The sequence below is a fragment of the Manacus candei genome, unplaced genomic scaffold, assembly GCF_025592945.1.
Source record: "Manacus candei isolate 608988 ecotype Guabito, Panama unplaced genomic scaffold, ASM2559294v1 h1tg000076l, whole genome shotgun sequence".
NCBI lineage: Eukaryota > Metazoa > Chordata > Aves > Passeriformes > Pipridae > Manacus > Manacus candei.
This window is the reverse complement of record NW_026138124.1, coordinates 10,658,968-10,677,038: the sequence shown is the minus strand read 5'-3', so window position 1 is coordinate 10,677,038 and position 18,071 is coordinate 10,658,968. Positions and strand designations below refer to the sequence as shown.

General features: G+C 47.1%; 1 protein-coding gene across 1 annotated transcript; it reads left to right on the top strand.

Annotated features, from left to right (window-relative positions):
- The first annotated feature begins 1,570 nt into the window (after positions 1-1,570).
- Positions 1,571-17,528, top strand: HEATR6 (HEAT repeat containing 6). Its single transcript, XM_051809386.1, has 20 exons — positions 1,571-1,747; positions 2,778-2,885; positions 3,297-3,437; positions 4,551-4,666; positions 5,056-5,170; positions 5,394-5,495; positions 5,902-6,039; positions 7,086-7,372; positions 7,652-7,829; positions 8,112-8,318; positions 8,960-9,059; positions 9,278-9,636; positions 10,379-10,501; positions 11,017-11,103; positions 12,046-12,180; positions 13,289-13,411; positions 14,484-14,608; positions 15,356-15,452; positions 15,831-16,035; positions 16,522-17,528. The coding sequence occupies exons 1-20, from the start codon at positions 1,574-1,576 to the stop codon at positions 17,070-17,072; spliced, it is 3,471 nt and encodes a 1,156-aa protein (XP_051665346.1). The 5' UTR covers positions 1,571-1,573; the 3' UTR covers positions 17,073-17,528.
- The last annotated feature ends 543 nt before the right edge of the window (positions 17,529-18,071 follow it).

The following is an 18,071-nucleotide window of genomic DNA, read 5'->3' as shown; positions in this document are numbered from 1 at the left end:
TAAGACTTACATTTTTAACAATATGATGTTGGTTAATGTTGGAAGATGTTCCTACAATTAATGAAATTTTCATAGACTGACAGGGGAAGAAAGAGACCATTTTATGTCCCCTACCAGATGGCCTAGACCAGCTGCTCACTTTTTTCTTTGAACTGTGATTCTAATGACTTCTCTGTCCTTTGAAGTCTGCTTGGAGCTGCTGAACCAGATGTATTTGCATGATAGTAGCAGAGCACGTTTAACAGTGGAGGACTTGTGCTATTTTCCCTCATGGCCACTGCTGGAAGCTGCAGTTTGGGGATTTGGAGGAGTGAGTAAACCCGGAGTATTGCCAGGCACTGGTAAAATGTGTCTTAGTGTAACATCAGTGGCTTCAGTGGACTTATTCCCAAAACCACAGTGTCCTTACCCATCCCCAGCAGCTGCTCCCCTCGGAGCAATATCCGGGCTGGGCTGGCACAGAGCTCTCTAAAATCATCCCTGCACAGCAATAATAACATGCTTGGGGCTGTCTCTGTGCTGAGCTTCCCTGTGCCTGCCTTGCAGAAAATTAGGGTCTTTTGAGGATCCAATTGTAAAGGATAAATGGGATGATAAAGGTAAGGAGCAGAGCAATTAGCCACAACCAGCCAGCCCAGGGCACTGGTGCCACAGGATGTACTTTTGTTACTCGAGGTGGTCATTGTGATAGGGAAATGGAAGGAAGGTAAACCAGAGGTAAGGCTTTGCCTGGCTGTGACATGGAAGGAGAGGACACGGTGTCCTGGCCCCTGAGCCCTCCTGTTCTCTCCCAGGTGATGCAGATCCAGTGCTGGCAGAGGTCCACGTGCAGCAAGGCAGGAACACTTGGCTCAGCCCTGTTCAAGTGAATGTCCCCATCAACCAGGGCCTTTCAGTCCTTGGCTGCTCTCCCGGGATCCTATTCACAGGGAATGGCAGGAGACAGACAGCTGATTGATGGTACCCATCAATGAGGAATTAATTCCAGGTGCAGATCCTGTCTGGATGGATGTCTGTAAGGTGACGGGGTTCCTGTTCCCAACCACTGGTCCCAGTGTCCCCAGTGCTGAATGGGCACAGTGTCCGGTGTCTGTGCCTAAAACAGGTACAGACAGACCTGTGTTCAGGACAGAGCGATGAGGGTGTGGGACAGGAGCAGCCGTGGGCCGTGTCTCATTTTGGGTTACAGCCATCACATCCTCCCGGCTGGATATTGGGAACAATCCTTCATGGAAAGCGTGTCCAGCCTTGGCACAGGCAGAGGTGGAGTCCCCATTCCTGGAGGGACTGATGTGGCACTGGGGGACGTGGGTTAGTGACGGACTTGGCAGTGCCGGGGGAACGGCCGAACTCGACGGCCTTGGAATCCTCTCCCAACGCGAGTGACCCTGTGGTTGCACAGTTTCCAAGCCCAGCCGGCGGTGCCCGGGCGGGATGTCCCACAGACGGGCGGCACCGCCACCTGCCGCGGGCCCGTCCCTGTGCCCGTTCCTGTCCCCTCCCGGCCGCCGTACCCGCGCGGCCCCGGAAGCTGCGGTTGCCATGGCGGCGCGGGCGGGGCGGCGCGGCGGCAATGGCGGCGGTGGCGGCACCGGCCGAGCCGGGCCCGGGCGGGGCGCTCCGGCGCTGCCTGGCCCGGTTCGGGGCCCCACGGCCGCGGCCCGACCGCACCGAGCTGCACCTGCTCTTCGACCAGCTCATCTCCGAGAGCTGCGGGCCCGAGCCCGCGCCCGCTCCCGCGCCGCAGGTACCGCGAGGGGACGGGGCTGGGACACGGCGGGGGCTGGCGGCTTCGGGGCTCCGGCCGCCCGCGGGGATGTGCCCGCGTGGGGAAGCGGAGGAGGAGGAGGAAGAGGGGTCGCTCGCACGTGTCGCGGGGTGTGCGCACCCACCACCCCCGCGTGGTGCCGGTGTGTGGGACACGCGTGGGTGTGTGGGACGCGCGTCCCGAGGGCGGTGGTCAGCGGGTGTTTTCTCCGCCGTGCCCACCCGTGGGTGTGTGACGGTGGCCTGGAGACCCTGCAGGGTCCCGCCGATGCCCCGACGCAGGAGCCCGGAGGGTCCCAGCCCGCGGCCCCCCCGCGGCAGGCAGGGCTGGTCCCGCACGCCGTCCTCGCCCCGTGTGCTCTCCTCCACGTTTCCCCTGCCTCCACCCTTCCCCACCCGTTGTGGGACACAGAGCTGCCCTGTGCCCGAGCCCGCGGGTGGAGGTGGTGGGTGACACCGGTAGGTGGGACTGTGGGCACGGGGACTTGCCGATTTTCACAGTCTGTTACTGAAAACATAAAAGCTTTTTAAGCCTTAAAGCAGACTCTTCAAAGCTGAGTGCTGTAGTTGTGCAGAGTGGATGCTGCTCCCTTGGGAACACGTGGTACTTCATTATTACACTGACTTACTGGTTTGTCTTCGTTTTAATTCCAAAGCAGAATTACTTTGCACTTTGGAATGAATTGGTTTTTGGACTCTTCTGTTCCTCGATCTAACTTTTTTTGTGCCTTATTATTGGCTTTGTTTTGCTGCCATGTTTAAGTAGTGTTGCCTGAGCAGCACTCCTGCAGCCTGAACCCATGTCCCCGTATCCCTGTGTTGGGATGAAGGTCTGTGGGTAAATGAGGGGCAGCTCACGAGCTGGGCATTCACTCACTTCACTGCACTGACTGTGGGTACTGGTGTCAGTGGTGCCTTCACACAGACCTGGCTCTGTGATCAAAGCCTGAGCCAGGTTTCCACCCTGGCTTTGTAGTCACTAAATAATGAACAGAGGCTTTCTTTTCCAGGATGTTTGTACTCTGCTTGTCCAAGCCTGTCAGCTGGTTCCCCTTGATCAGGAACATCTTGTCAGCAAAGTCTGTCAGCTTATCCATCACTTGCTTAACAGATATCAGGTAGGAAAAGTTTGGTCTTGTCCCTCCTTTCTGTCATGCTGGTTCCTAGTCCCCCACTAAGCCAGAGGGTCCTCTGTCTTTTTCCAGGGCTGTGGAGCCAACCTTCAGGCAAAGTTTCTTGTATTTTCACTGTATTAGTTAGTTATTTTTGGCTGAGCTTCTGATCTGGCTCTACTATGATTCCTTATGTAGAACCAGCTCTCAGTCAGAAGTGATTCACCCTCGGAAATGCTCTTGGCTTTAGGACACTTGTGTTGATTTATCCATTGCTTAAGTGTCAGCTGATTCTGTGCTGGTGTGTGATTTTAACAGCCAGATTGCCCCAGTCTGTGACCAATATCTCTGGATTTATTGACTCCAACAGTACATGATGATATTAATCTTGAACACAGTTCTTTTCTGTTGCCACAGGTGATGGTTGATGAGCAGAACTTGAACTTCCTTCTCTCCTACTGCATTTCTGCTCTGAAGCAGTGCAGCTCCTGGACACATGTTGAAATTCTGCAAGCCTTAGCAGCTCTTTTTTACAATAATGGGCCTAAATGTCAGAAGGTGAGTTTACAAACTAAGAGGAGTAACAACAAAAACATTTGCACCATTTGGCTGTTTCTACTTTATTTTATTCCTGAAAGAAAGAATAAAAAATGTCTCAATTTGTGTTACCTTTCATGCTAAGATTAGTGATGGATGTTTATGAGAAAGTTGAATTTCAGGTGTGCATACTAATAATAAGAGAGAACAAGATTCTTCTCACGTGGGATACCTCTGTACCTGCAGCTGCAGGGACCACCTGGCCCGAGCCCTGAAGGAAGGGCACCAGGCTTAGTCTGCAGACCAGCCACCCTGTGTATCAGGCAGGCAGAACACAGGGAGCTTCAAATTGCACATTACTCCACAGGCTCCACTGAGGATCCTGAAATTCATCCTGTAACCAGACCAGGTGTTTATTGTGCAGTGGGCTCGGAGCCGTTTCAGGTGGAGACTCTCAGGTATCAATCCTCTGTGAAGCTGCTTGTTGCTGCAGCGTGACAGTGTTTGAAATGCTGAATCCTCCTGCTGTCACCAGCTTGTGGCAGCTTGCAGAGCAGTCTCTGGGCTGAGCATGGGGTGGTGATGCTCACAGTTTTGGAGCTGCCAGCTTGTGTGGGTTTGTAGCCCATGTAACAGCAGCAGTTGTTCCTAGCTTGGCTTCATGTCTGGGAAAAGAGCATAAACTGGGACTCAGCTGAACTGAGCTCACACTCGATCCCTTCTTAATGCAAAATAAGAAAACTTAGGGAATTAAGTTTTTCATGCCGTTTTTTATAAACATAATCTGTCTCTGGAGTCTGGAATTGCAGCTGACAATTTTTAGGATTTGTTTTACTTCTCATTATCCTGCTCTGGTTTTGATTGGTAATAAATTCAGCTAATTTCCCTAAGTTGAGTCTGCTTTGCCCATGAGGGTAATCAGTGAGTGACCTCTCCCTGTCCTTAACTCATGAGCCTTTCATTTTATTTTCTCTCCCCTGTCCAGTTGAGGAGTGATGGAGCAGCTTTGGTGGGCACCTGCTGTCCAGCCAGGGTGCAGCCACCCCACGTAGCCACGTTTAGCTGCCAACCACAAGAACCAGGAGGCTGAGGGAAGGGCACTGCCCCCTAATGACTTCTGGTGTTTTGTTTCAGTATCTCCCAGATTTGCTGGGCAGGCCTGGGCTCCTGGTGCAGTTCAGTGACCCCGCTCAGCCCGACGTGGAGCTCAGGAGGGCAGCGGTTCGCAGCATGGCAAACCTGTGTCTCAGGTGGGTACGAGCCTTTCTGGGTGGTTTGGAAGAGGTACATCTGCCAGCACAGGGCCAGCAAGGTGTACGTGCATGAACTTGAAATTTAAAGCTTTAGTGCTCCAAGATACTGTGTCATAAAACAACATACTCTCAGTCTTCCAGAAGTAGTGTTATGGGGATTAGTTTAGGGAAGAAAAGGTGTTGTGCTCTCTGATCCCTGCAGTGATTCTTTGTGCAGCAGGTCTCCTTTTGTTCTCTATATGGTAGAGCTGGTCCCTTTCAAAGAACCATCCATTCATCTGGGGCTCTTCAGGCTAACAGAGGGCTTGGATATGAGTTTGTGTAATTTTATTAACCTGTGGACAGAATTTAAACCAACCTTTTGTCTACTCCTGCTCTAATTTTAGTGTACCTGGACAGCCATACTTGGATGAGCCCTACAGAAGTGTCTGTTTTCAAACTTTCCTGAGTGTTCTGCAGTCTTCAAAAACCTCTGATGTAGATGACATCACTTTTTGCATGGTAAGTGTGAGTCTAATTGTCTAAAATACCGTGATTAGGAGATTGTGCTGCTGGAATATATGAAATTTGGAATGTCAACTGAGATTTTGCTTTAATAGTCTGTAATTTTTTATTCCATCACTGTAATTATGCTGAGCAAGACTGTAATTGCCTATAAAGTTACTTGAAAGATGTGAACCTTGAGTGATTTGGGAAGGAAAAGTAAGTAATTCTGTGTTTTCAGTTACTCCAAAATGCACTGAAAGGCATCCAGTCACTTCTCAACGGTGGGAAGATGAAACTAATGCAAACTGACCAAATTGGAGCTCTTCTTGCAGTATTAAAGGTAAATAGTTAAATCCACCTTGAGAAAGAGGCAAACACTGGAAGGTTCCAGATATTGTTAAGTGGGAAACAGGAGATGAGCAAGAGGGAGCAGAGAAGCCCGAGCGTGGGGGGAGATGGAGTGTGAGATATAAAGAAAAAGACACTGAGTTTCTCTCACAGCATCTTAACTGTACAAAAGTGAGAGAAAGATGGGAAGCTTGGGGTTTTTTTGGAGCTATTTAAAATCCTTCTGGATGTAGTTGAATTTCAGAGGTAGCAGGGCTGTTCCGTGAGGGGAGAGGCAAGACCTGGGGGAAGAAGGAGCACAAGCCCAGCTGGAAGTTGGTGAACACCTGAGTAAATACACAGTAAATCTTTGTGCATCAGGGAGGGACAGAACACTAATGTTTGTATTCCTGCTGCAGAAATGCATGTTCCACGGGCTGCCAGGACTGAGCATAGAGGTGCCCCCAGCCCTGTACCCTGCTCCGTTACCTCAGTATGACAAAAGGTCACCTGTCAAGCAGGAACAGGCAGAACCAGCCAGCTTTAAGCAGACAGGGGTAAGCTGGGATGATCCTGATTCTACAGTGTGTTTGTTGTGCTTGTGTGTTACCTGCCGTGAAGATGGCTCTTCATGTTCTGAGCCTGGGATAAATTCAGTTCTTTGCTTTAAAGGTATTGATTAGAAATTCTGCACTGAGTAAAAGTGCTGTGTGAACTCAGCTCTGCAGAGATTGGCTTTCCTGGGTTAAGCTGTGTTTAACAGTTACTCATCCATAGCCAAGAATTCCCGGCCTGCAGGCACGGGATTGATGGGTGCAGACTGGCCAAAGCTTTTGATTTTATAAGTTACATTTTCTCTCCTAACACTTGCACAATTGTTTGACTCTTCCTTGGGGAAGTCAAGTTCATCTAAAGACTGATTTCTTGCCTCATCTGCTCTGCTTAATACTTCTACAGGTTATTTTTTAACCCTGTAAACATTTTGGATTACTGATTATCTGAAAGACATTAGAGAAAGTAAAGTTGCATACTCATGTTGACTTGTTTCTTTTTAGGTGTTGAACACCTACAGTAAATCTAAAAGAATTACAGAAGTATTTAATGTTCTTTAGTCACTTTTGTGTGAAATGTGATTTTTAACTACAATTTTTCTTAAATACTTTGCTTTACTGATAAAGCATCCAAAGCTTAATATTTGAGGCTCTTCAATTACAAATGCTTGCTTACACTAAGGTATTACTGAACTGATGTGACTGTTGCTACTAATAAGCAGAATTTATAAGCTCAGATACTAAAGAGTGACTGTTTCTGTATGTACAGTGTTGCACAGACATGTAACTGCATTTATGGATTGGTTAAGTATTGGCTACACTAAATCTTATCTAAAAACTTGTTTAGAAACCTGTATAATGTGATGGTAATATACTATACAGAGAGCATGATTTATTATGTTAAACTATGCTTTTATTCTGGTTTAGCAGTTACTTTTGTTTTCAGATGAGACCCTTTTCCCTTAGATTTACAACTACAAACCCTTTGCACATCTTTCTAGGTATTATTTCAAAGGATTAAAAAAAAAAATCCATTTTTTGTCCTTAAACAGAACCGAAGGAAAAAATCCAAAGGGAAACAAAAGAAGGGAGAGGAAGAGGGAAGAGAAGATTCGGGGGATGCAGGAAATGAGTCAGTCCTTGGAGCAGACATGCTGAAATTGCACTTGGGGGATGTGCAGAACAGTCCTTGTCCGGATCCCCGGCCTCGTGCCTCGGGTGCTGCATCTGTGTGTGCTGGGAAGGAACCCTTGTCCTCCCAGGGCACTGGCTGGAAGAGGATCAGCAGCAGTGAGTCGGAATATTCTGATGCTGAAGGTGGAATCCAGAGCAAAGTGAGGTGATTGTTGTGCACACAAACATAAAACATGAGACACTTCCACAGGATCCTTGCACTTTGCTCTAATCAAAACTGCTGAGGAAATCACTTTCCCTTTTGATTTATGATGATACAAGAAAATCGAAAAGCAGTAATTTGTATTGGTTTGAAAGTAAATTTGTTCTTCCTGTTCTTGGTCTGAAGAATTTCCTCTCACAGCCAACCACTAATATGAGTGAAAGAGGTGAAGTCCATCAGTTTTTCCTGCTGTTTTCATTAACCTTTTTGTTTGTTTTTAAGGTCTTACCAAGCCAATGTTCGTCAAGGGGCCCTGGCCTGTTTCCTCTCTGCTATAAAATCAATAGAGAAGAGAGTTCTTTATGGCTACTGGTCAGCATTTGTCCCTGATGCTCCTGGTATTGGCAGCCCCCAGTCAGTGTCCCTGATGACTATTGCTCTAAAGGACCCTTCTCCAAAGGTGAGGCACTTCTGGGTACAAAAATTGTTGTGTTTTTCCCCATATTAATCTTAGGAGCTGTTGTCTCTGGCCTTCAGTAAATATTTGGCTACTGTATCACTGTACCACAAGAAATAAATAGGATGTATTGGCTAAGAATTGGTTCTATACATCTTAAAGTTACTAGAAAAGATAGTTGGAGTTGAATTTTGTCTTACTGGAGAAAGATTTTCACACAGTTAAAAATTCTCAGTCGGCTCAAAGGAGGAGTTAAGAGGTAACAGAAATGTTTTATCATTTCAGACCCGTGCCTGTGCTCTTCAAGTCCTCTCAGCCATCCTGGAAGGTTCTAAGCAGTTTCTCTCAGTTGCTGAAGATGCCAATGATCACAAGAGAGCTTTTACTCCCTTCTCTGTCACTATTGCTTCCAGCATCCGGGAGCTGCACCGCTGCCTGCTGCTGGCCCTGGTGGCAGAGTCCTCTGCTCAGACACTGACACAGATAGTCAAGGTAACTGCACTGGAAGTGTGTCAGATGCTGCCCAAGAGGTGATGTTAGTCTGTAGATTAAGTCCTGAAGAAAGATTGCAGAGAAATGATTGTGGCTGTGGAGGACTTTGGTGGTGGGAAATAGAATGTTGTCATCTCACAAGGCTTCTTTGACCGAGTCATAGAATCCCAGAATGGTTTGGGTTGGAAGGGACCTTAAAGACCATATAGTTCCAATTTCCCTGCTGTGGGCAGGGGCACCTTCCACTAGACCAGGTTGCTCAGAGCTCCAGAGTCTCAGGGATTTTTTTCAGCACAATTCTCTTGTTTCTGCTTTTCCTTAGTCTTTTTGGAGTTGAATGAACCTATAAAAGGTTCATTCTGAAGACTTACATTGACTTTAAAACTGGAATCCAAATTGATAAAAATACCTTTCCATGGGCTATTGAAATTCCTTGGTCTTTATGCCACAGTATTAACTCCTTGTTCTTTGAAGCCAGGTTTGTAAACAGTTTTCACACAGAAGATAATTGGGGCCTTTGTTTTCAGGTGCCCTCACATAATGAGCTGAGTGACCTAAATTACAAATGTAAAAACAAATCTATGGAAGGCCAGGCTGACAGTGTAACCATCACCCCACGTGTGTTCTTTTGTGTGTTCCAGTGCCTTGCAAACTTGGTTTCCAATGCACCCTACAACCGATTAAAGCCTGGGCTGCTGACGAGAGTGTGGAACCAGATAAAGCCCTACATCTGTCACAAAGGTTTGCATTCTCTCTGTGTATGTTCTGTCTTCATTCAGCATTGGTTATTACCAACTCTGTAGATTCCCTTCCTCCTCTGTGCTTCATAAATACAGAATTCACTAGCAATAGATAAATGTTTATATGTTCTAATCTGTCTCGTCTGAAAGCTGCTGAAGGAGGATACTAATGGACTGTTTTTTTGGCTCTTTCTTTCCCCACCCTGTTTTCTCCTGCAGATGTTAACGTTCGAGTTTCCAGCCTGACGTTATTAGGGGCAATAGTGTCTGTCCAGGCACCTTTACCAGAGGTGCAGTTACTTTTGCAGCAGCCCAGCTCTTCAGGGCTGAACAACAGCGGCAGCACAACCCCTCGGCGCTTTCATTCCTCTGAGCAGTGGAGGAAAGCTCTCCCCTCAGAAGGGGAGCCTCTGGAAAATCCAGCAGGATGTGTATCTCCAGAACCCTGCTGGCTGCTCCATCTCTGTGTTTCCATCATCGTCCTGCCCAGAGAGGATTCCTGTTCTGACAGCGACGTGAACTTCCCGTCCTTGTCCAGCGTCTACGAACCGTGTCCCCTGCGACTGGAATCCCTGCAGGTGGGATGAACAGCAGCTTGGGGCAGTACCAAACTGCCTCCTGGCAGCCAGACCTCAGTTGTGGGTTCCCTTTGCTCCACGCTCTCTCAGGGAGATTTTTCTCTTCTTTGTTTTTAAATATTATTTGGTTGTGTGTGCTGGCACCTGGTGAAGACTGTGAGTCTTCCCCATACAAACTCCTCCACAGAGCATCTGAATGAAAGTTTTGCTGGAGAACAGTGGGGAAGAGCCCTGCAGTCAAAGGACAGGGAACTGTGGAATGATGCTGGTGTGACTCAAGGAGTACCTGTGAATGTTGAGGCTTGGCCTTGTTTTCCTCATGTAACCACAGAAAAGAGTAAGATTTTGTAAAATGCATCCCGGGAAGTCTCACTCTCTTCCTGGAACAATAAATAATTGTTAAATCCAACTTCACAGAAGGCAGTAGCAGCATTACAGGAGGTACAGAATGTCTTGCTCTTACACTCTTGCTTATTTTTTTAGCTACAGGAGTCCTCACTCACAGTAAATAATTCATGGTGTTGCTACCTGATAGTGCTTCTGTGGCTCTTTTTTGAACAAGGTAATGGAGCCAGGAGGTTTTTAATTAGCTCTAGTATTCTAGAAGTTGTGCTGCAAGGTGTATCTGTTACATCAGAGTTCAGTACATGGTCCCAGGGTTGATTAGCCCATTAACATCCTCTCCGTGTGTGTTTGGGGTATTTTGGGTTAACAGAGTGGAATTTCTTTTGTCCATGTCTAGGTGTTGGCTCTTCTTGTGAAAGGTTATTTCCCTATGGCTCAGAGCTATTTCCTAGAACTTGGAGAAGTGGCCTGCAGATGCATGGAAGAAATGGATCCCTCCATTCAGCTTCATGGAGCCAAAGTAAGAGCAGAGGACACACCAACTTTGTTTTACCCAATGAGTTTTATTTGAGTGTGCTTTGCAAACACAGATGAATAGTGATGAATATTCAGAGCATCTGTGTGTGTGATGTAGAAATGCAGTACCCTGACACTATGAGAAATGCACCTTCAGCTTCCAGTCTTGAAGTCTCAGCAGAATTTGGTTGCTCTGCTGAGTCACCAGGAAGCTTGGGAAGTGCAAGGACTGGTCCTTCCCTGATTTAGCATCAGCTGGTGCAGGGACTGTAGTCTGTCACCCAGAGGAAAGCTCAGAGAGATTTGTCTTTGTGCAGCAATTTTTCCAGCTGAAGGCCTTATGTAAGAAAAGCTTTTATCAAATTTCTTCAGTAGCAGGGACAGAATAGAGTCCAAAACAATACTGAATCTTTTATTCTTGCTCCCTGGGTAAGTATGGTCCTAGATGAAGGTTGCTGTAGTTCCTTGGTTCTTGAGTCATCCCTGATGAAGACCTCCTTGCTTTTTCTTCCTCTGCAGCTTCTGGAGGAGCTGGGCACAGGTGTCCTGCAGCAGTACAAACCCGACTCACCCACTGCCCCTGCTCAGAGAGTGCCAGTCAGCCTGGTAAGTGTGAGATTCCACTGCACTGGACTCTGCAAAGTCACTGGCATGGATACAGATAAATCCTGCAGGGAAGCAGGAAGGGACTCGGTACTCTGTGGCTTTACAGATGCTGATATGAACAATTTTTGTAGACTTCTGCATTATTTTGGCAGTTTTTGTCGGTAGGCAGGTGTGTTGGTTTTTATTTTACATGATGTTAACTCTTCCTCTCTGCCTTTCCTCTTCCCACCCCTTCCTGCCTGCTTGAGATCCGAGGGCTGGAAGAACAGCACCAACTCTGCATGTGTCATCACTGCTGCATAAAACTTTTAAGATTTTGGTGAATTTGCGTTGTTAAAGAGCCAACCTACCTTTCCTGGCTGCTCACAAGTGCATAGAGAGTGGCCAGAATCACAATAGATGTGAATGCATAAAAGTTCCTTAGCTGTTTTTTGCCTAAGTTTGCAGAAGCTGAGGAACTGGCATCCTAGTTGGTAACATAGGCCTGGTTAAGGCTTGCTTCTGTGAACAGAAGGCAGGTTTAAAAATTTTCTTGGCTCATGCTGAGTTTTGAGCCTACAAGATAGGAAATGTGTTCAGTAGCACCAGGTTCCTGTTACTTGCTATGAAGGTAAATTGTCAGGCAAATGAAAATACCCAGCTGTGGATTCAGGAATGGGATTGTAACTCCCCCTAATGCAGTTTAATCTGAGTGTATGTGGCCTTGAGAAGGAAACAAACAGAACTTGGTGAAAAAATGCTTGATAGCAGTACTAAAGTGTCTTTAAAATGTTTCTGAATGCCAAATATTTTGGGCTTCAAACAATTGTAATCCCTTCCATGTGTGATTGTGCTTACTGCTGTAAGTATTTCTTAAAGACAATCATCTTTAAGACAATCTATTATAGAACTTGTGTGTAATTGCTGAGTTTAAACAGGTAAACCTGGCTGCTTCTCCTGTAGGTTGTGACTTTCTGGAAGATGATGTTGAATGGCCCTTTACCTGGCACTCTCCAGAACTCCCCATATGCCACTCTCCAGACAAGTGCCTGTGATGCCCTGTCCTCTATCTTACCAGAAGCTTTCAGCCTTCTGCAGGTAAGAGAACACACCTTTAAATGTGGTATGTTTACCTTTGAGGCTTTTTCCTTGACCACCAGATTACAGTAGTATAAAGCCTTTTAAAATTTATTAGGAGAGGGTGAAGAAAGCTTCCAGAATTATTAGGTTTTTTACATTCTGAACATTGTGACCGTTGAAGGCTGGAAAAGGCAATGTTGGGAGTAATTAGTCTATCAAAACAATTAAACTCTGGGTCACAGCAGCTGTTTGGCCCTGCCATGAATACTCAGCCTTGGAGATGTTGCACAGGAGATGGAGGACAAGGATTTCATGGCATGAGGGAGGGGTGAGGGATTGTTATTGTGCTGGTTAATTCTTTGAAGAGCCAGCTGAGCCAACAGCCACGGCCTGACGTTGTGCACCCGTTTCCGTGAGTGTTTTTTAGTTTTGGCTGGCTTTGAAAACACCAACCTGTGGTGATTGCCCTGGCAGAAGCAAACAAATCTGTTGGCCTCACTCTGCCTTTGCAACATGAAATATGCTTTTAAACATGAAAGTCTTGGCAGTGGATCCCCACTGCATTGTGCAGCTCCTTCTGTGTCACCGTGCCCTTGCTGGGGAGTGCTCTGCCAGATCTCATTTGCCCAGGAATTGCTAGTCCAGCAGTATCTCTGGAATTCTCCATCCAGCTTCTCCAAGTACAGGGTGTACTTCATCCTCCTGTACTTTGATCCCATGCACTCTCTTGTCCCTGTGGCCACGTGGGGTCAAGTCAGTGCCCACTGTGACCCTTTGTCATGGGCTGGTGAACTGACAACCTGCCCAGGATGAACTTACCCTGCCTGGCTGTCCCAGTTAATGAAGGGGAAAAGAGGGAAGTAAGGAAAAAGCAACCCATTCACTCTGTTTTACCTCTGATGGATGATAGTTAATATTTTGGTTTCCTTTGTGATATTCTCTAACAACAGTGAGATCCTGTTTGCTGGAGGCGTTCTCGTTTCCCGCGTGGGATCCTGGAACACCAGTGAATTTTCTTTTGACTACACTCTGAGTGGAAGCTCCTACAGATCCCACACGTTAGGGTCTTTCAGAGTGTTTGTGTGTGTTTGTGGGACAGAGATCTCTTCAGTCCCTCCCGTTGCAGGATGACCAGCAGATCCTGTGTGTGACGCTGCTGCTTGGCCTGAACCACAGCGAGAACCCCCTGGTCAAAGCTGCTGCTGCACGTGCCCTGGGAGTCTACATCCTGTTCCCTTGCCTCAGGCAGGTCAGAGCCAGCCTACTTCCCTTCTTCTCAGCCACTTCAGAAAGGGTTTGATGAACCATAAGTTGTGGAACATGGATTCTTTTGAAATTAATTGGGTTTACTTTTGGTCTGTTGTGTATTTATAGCTTTTCCTTACTGGCTCCATACTGGCTCTTGCCTTTTGTGTGAGAGCAGAACCAGTGCAGCTTTAAGTGGATGAAGCAGAAGCCAGAGTGCCTCGTGAATGAGAGGAGAAGGAGGGAGGTCAGGATCTTCCCTGAGCTCTTAGGGGTGGAAGTTGAAGTGGTTAGGCTGGCATAAAGGAGCTGTAAGAGGTGAGGTAGAGCTGAGCTGAGGGGAACAGCTCTGCAGGGCTCTGTGGTGTTTAATGGTTGGACTCCCTCTTACAGGTCTTTTTCAACCTTAAGGATTCTATGTTTTAACAAATCTTTAACGTGAAGGCTTCAGTTTTGCTTAAAACTAAGAAATAAGAGTTTATTTAGAGAAAAATGCTGGTTTGTTTCCACAAAAACTCGCATCTTGGCTGAGCTGTAAGACTCGGAGCTTTTGCCATGTGGCCTTAAATAAATGATTGTAATAAAGAAATTATGCAGTAGCTGACACTGAGGTTTGACTCCAAAATATTTCTAAAGAAGATCCTTTACCATAGGCACATGTAATGTGCCATAGAAGAGAAGATCAGACAGGCAGCTCGACAATTGGAGAAGCAATTACTTTGAGAGTGGGATTTGATGAGTATAAGATTGGCAGTCCAAGTAATTATGTTAAAATCCAAAGTAACTAAAGCACCAGTGAAATTAAATAATAGATTGAAGCCTTCCAGCAACAGCTACCCAAGGGTGGTGAACTTGGTCAGCATTCAGGCTTGGGAAGTTAATTAAGGTCAGACAAAGCTGTACAGAGCTTTGTTGAGCTTAAAAGGTGTCACCTCCAAAAGAAGAGTATATGAATAGAGCTGGTCTCTCTGCAGGTATCGTTTTCCCTAGAAAATCCAGAATGTATGTGTTTTACTTAAGGAAATCACCTGAGTTTTGAAAACCTTCTAACTTTGCAGCAGTTTTTGCTCTGACAGGATGTGATGTTTGTGGCAGACACAGCAAATGCCATCCTGAATTCCCTGCACGACAAGTCTCCCAACGTCCGTGCCAAGGCAGCCTGGTCCCTGGGCAACCTGACAGACACTCTGATCATCAACATGTACGTAAGGACACCTTGGCCTGTGTGTGAAACCTCTCTGCCATGTCCCCAGAGTGTCAGACACAGGGCACTGGTCTACAGGAGGACACGGCCTCAAGCTGTGCCAGGGGAGGGTCAGGTTGGACATCAGGAGGAATTTCTGCATGGAAAGGGTGGTCAGGCATTGGAAAGGGCTGCCCAGAGAGGTGGTGGAGTCCCCCTCCCTGGAGGTGTCCAAGTTTGAATTTTCTCAGTTTGAAGCCATTCTTCCCTGTCCTATACATGCTCTTGTAAAAAGCCTCTCTGAAGAGAGACTCTCTCTACATTCCAAGTTTACTTTCTGGGTTTCTGTTTCTTGTATGTTTCTTGGTGTAATGACATGGTTCCTTTACTTTCAACATAACACAGAAGTAAAAGTAATAAATATTTAACCCTTCCTCCAGCCAAAGACTGAGGGAAGCCCAACCTACTGTTACATTTTTAACAGGAGAAATAGTTATCATATATTCCTGCTACAGAATTGCCCCTGAGCAATTCCTTGCCCTCTGTTTTTTATTACAGACTTAACCATTGCTAACCAGGTTTCTTGCATTGATAGTTTGGTTTTAAATTAATAAACATAGTGGTCACATGCAGAAAGGCCTGCCTTACATATTAGCCCTCTAAAGAGTGAAGGTTGTTTGTTTGTGGGCCTTTATAAAGGGTTGTAGCACATCTTTGGGGATGGGTCAGCTGAGTTGGGTGTTCACAGGATGATTCTCCTGCCAGGCAAACCATGGGACAAAGCTTTCAGGAGGACCTTTCTGATCTCCTGCTGCTGAAATTGTTACGGTCTGCCACAGAAGCATCCAAGGACAGAGACAAGGTAGGACTGAGGGGAAGGAGGGTGGAGTTGGTGTAGTTAACTCTTGCATTTTTATTTAAAAAGGAAAAAGTTTCTTTGGGTCTCTTTGCCCCAACAGATGGGGAGAGCTGTAGCTCAGCATCCTGCCTCGAGGGCTGGTGTTTGGAGGTTTCCTGTGTTGTTTGACCATTTGATTGTGCTTTTCCACAGTGCAGGGGTTTTTGGTTTGGTCTGGGCCCATTTGCAGTGAATGATCTTTCTGGTGGCATTTAGGAAGTTGCCGTGTGATAAGACCACCAGTGTGATTCCAGCTGTGCTCCTTGTTGGCTCTGAGCGTGATTTCACAGCGGGCTTGACAAACCTGGGGACCGGGGTGGTTTTTGTGTCTGTGCCTTCCAGGTGAAGAGCAACGCCGTCCGTGTCCTTGGGAATGTGCTCCATTTCCTGCAGCCCTGCCACATCTCCAACCCCAGGTTCAGGGAGGCCATCGAGGAGGCTCTGCAGGCCCTCATTGGCACCGTGCAGAGCGAGGCCACCATGAAGGTGCGCTGGAATGCCTGTTATGCGCTGGGGAACGTGTTCAGGAACCCTGCCCTGCCTCTCGGTGAGTCCTGCTCCCCCCTGCACCCACACAGCACTTGGGGGTTTGGTCAGACCATCTCTGGTACCAGTGTGGTGGAGAAGAAGCAAACAGAACTGGGTGTTGCTGTCAGAGCTTTCCCAGAGCTCTTCCCAGGGGAACAGGCTCAGCTCCTACCAGTGCCAGCACAGGTGTAACTGCTGTGTTCAGCTGGATCTGTCATGTTAGAAAAGAGTGTGAGCATGGGGTTGTAGCTGTGAATAGATGCCAAATGTCACTTTTCCTCTTGGAAAATTTCAGATTAACTTTTTAAACTAATATTTAATTTCATAACACCTGGTTCTCTCACTTAAACCACAATAAATACAATAAATATAAGCCCATTAAATATTTAGGAGATATAATTACAGTTTTGTAAGTTACGGTTTTGTATATTTTAAAATACAAAATATTAAAAAGGGGTTGATTAAAAAGGGGGGCTTTGGGGTTTTTTTTTTGGTTTTTTTTTAGGAGAGGCCCCTTGGACCACACAAGCATACAGTGCACTCTCCTCAGTGGTCAAGTCCTGCAAGAACTTTAAAGTCCGAATCAAGTCGGCCATGGCCCTGTCCATCCCGAGCAAGAGGGAATGCTATGGCTCCACAGAGCAGTTCTCCCAAATCTGGAGTGCCTTGGTGGTGGCCTTGCAGAGGAGTGAGGACACTGAGGACTTCTTGGAGTTCAAGTACAGCTCCAGCCTCAGGACGCAGATCTGCCGGGCTCTGCTGCATCTGCTGCGGCTGGCGAAGGGCACGGACCTGCCCGTCATCTGGGGCACCATCAGGGACCACGGGGAGGCCATCAAACCCTACATCCTGCAGTACCTGAGCTCTGGGGGGGAGGACAGCGACCCAGGGACAGCCACGGACCTGGGAGAGAGGGAGAGAGGATTGCAAGGAGCCATCGACCATCTCAGTGGGATAGAGAAACAGCTGGGGGGCAAGGCGAGGGTGAGAGTGTCCCTGTACCTGGAGGATGTCCTGACAAACCACACCAGTGCCACGGAACTAACAGAGGCTTAGAGGGAAACACCCACTTCAGTGACCAAAACTTCCCCAGGAAGCACTGAACTGTGTTCCCTTACACAGGGCATCCAGAGGAAACATTTCCTGCTGCTGATATTAAGTATTTTATTTCGAACTTATTCATAATGCCTGATGAAAAACCTCTAGAACTTCATTTTTATATTATTATTGTTTTTATTGCTGTGCTTGCTGAATTCTGAAGTTGCCCTCCCCAGGGCTGGTTTGTGCATTCGCTGTTACAGTGTCACCACTTGGAAAACAAATGCCTTTTCCTTCTTTGTCTCTTTTACAAAGCAGCCTCTTCCCTCAAAGCTTATCTCAAGCATTTTGTTCCTATTGCTGCAGGATCCAAAATCATGTTTGTAAAAGAGGGGGCTGGAAGAATTTTGTTTTTCAGAGCACTGCAAATGTTGTCACTCTTGTGTTCCTGCAATAAACCCAAATATGCCAATATTTGAAGAATAGCTCAGAGCAAACACCCTTTGCCTTTACCTGTCTGTGTTCCCAGTGTCAGACACCAGGCCTGCACCTCCCTGCTGCCTCCACTTGTCCTGTCTTCCAAAAACTCACAATTCCCTGTCTACAGGTGGATGGTACTGTGCTGTGTGAGCCAGAAAATTCCAAGTAGGTTCTCCAAGGATGGAATTTTGGCTCTTCAAGCACATCTGTGGGAGGTGCAGTGATGTTCTAAACAGCCTGTGGGTTCGTTTCTGATTCTGGAGTTCTGTCCCCTTCCCATTCCTTCCTGCTGGTGTTACTTACTCTGTGTTTGCTCTGTGCTCACTCTGCTGATACCGGGGGAGCAGTGAGCTCTCTGATGTTGCTGGGGACAAATCAGTGCCTCCAGGAATGAGCAGGGCCGTGGGGCACTCAGAGTTAAGTGCCTGCTGGCCTAACCTCGGGCTGGATGTTTGAACAGAGCTCAGGGCAAGCCCTGCCTGCCATAAAACCTCTTTGGGATACAAAATTCATCTGCTTTGTTCTTCCATCCTCACC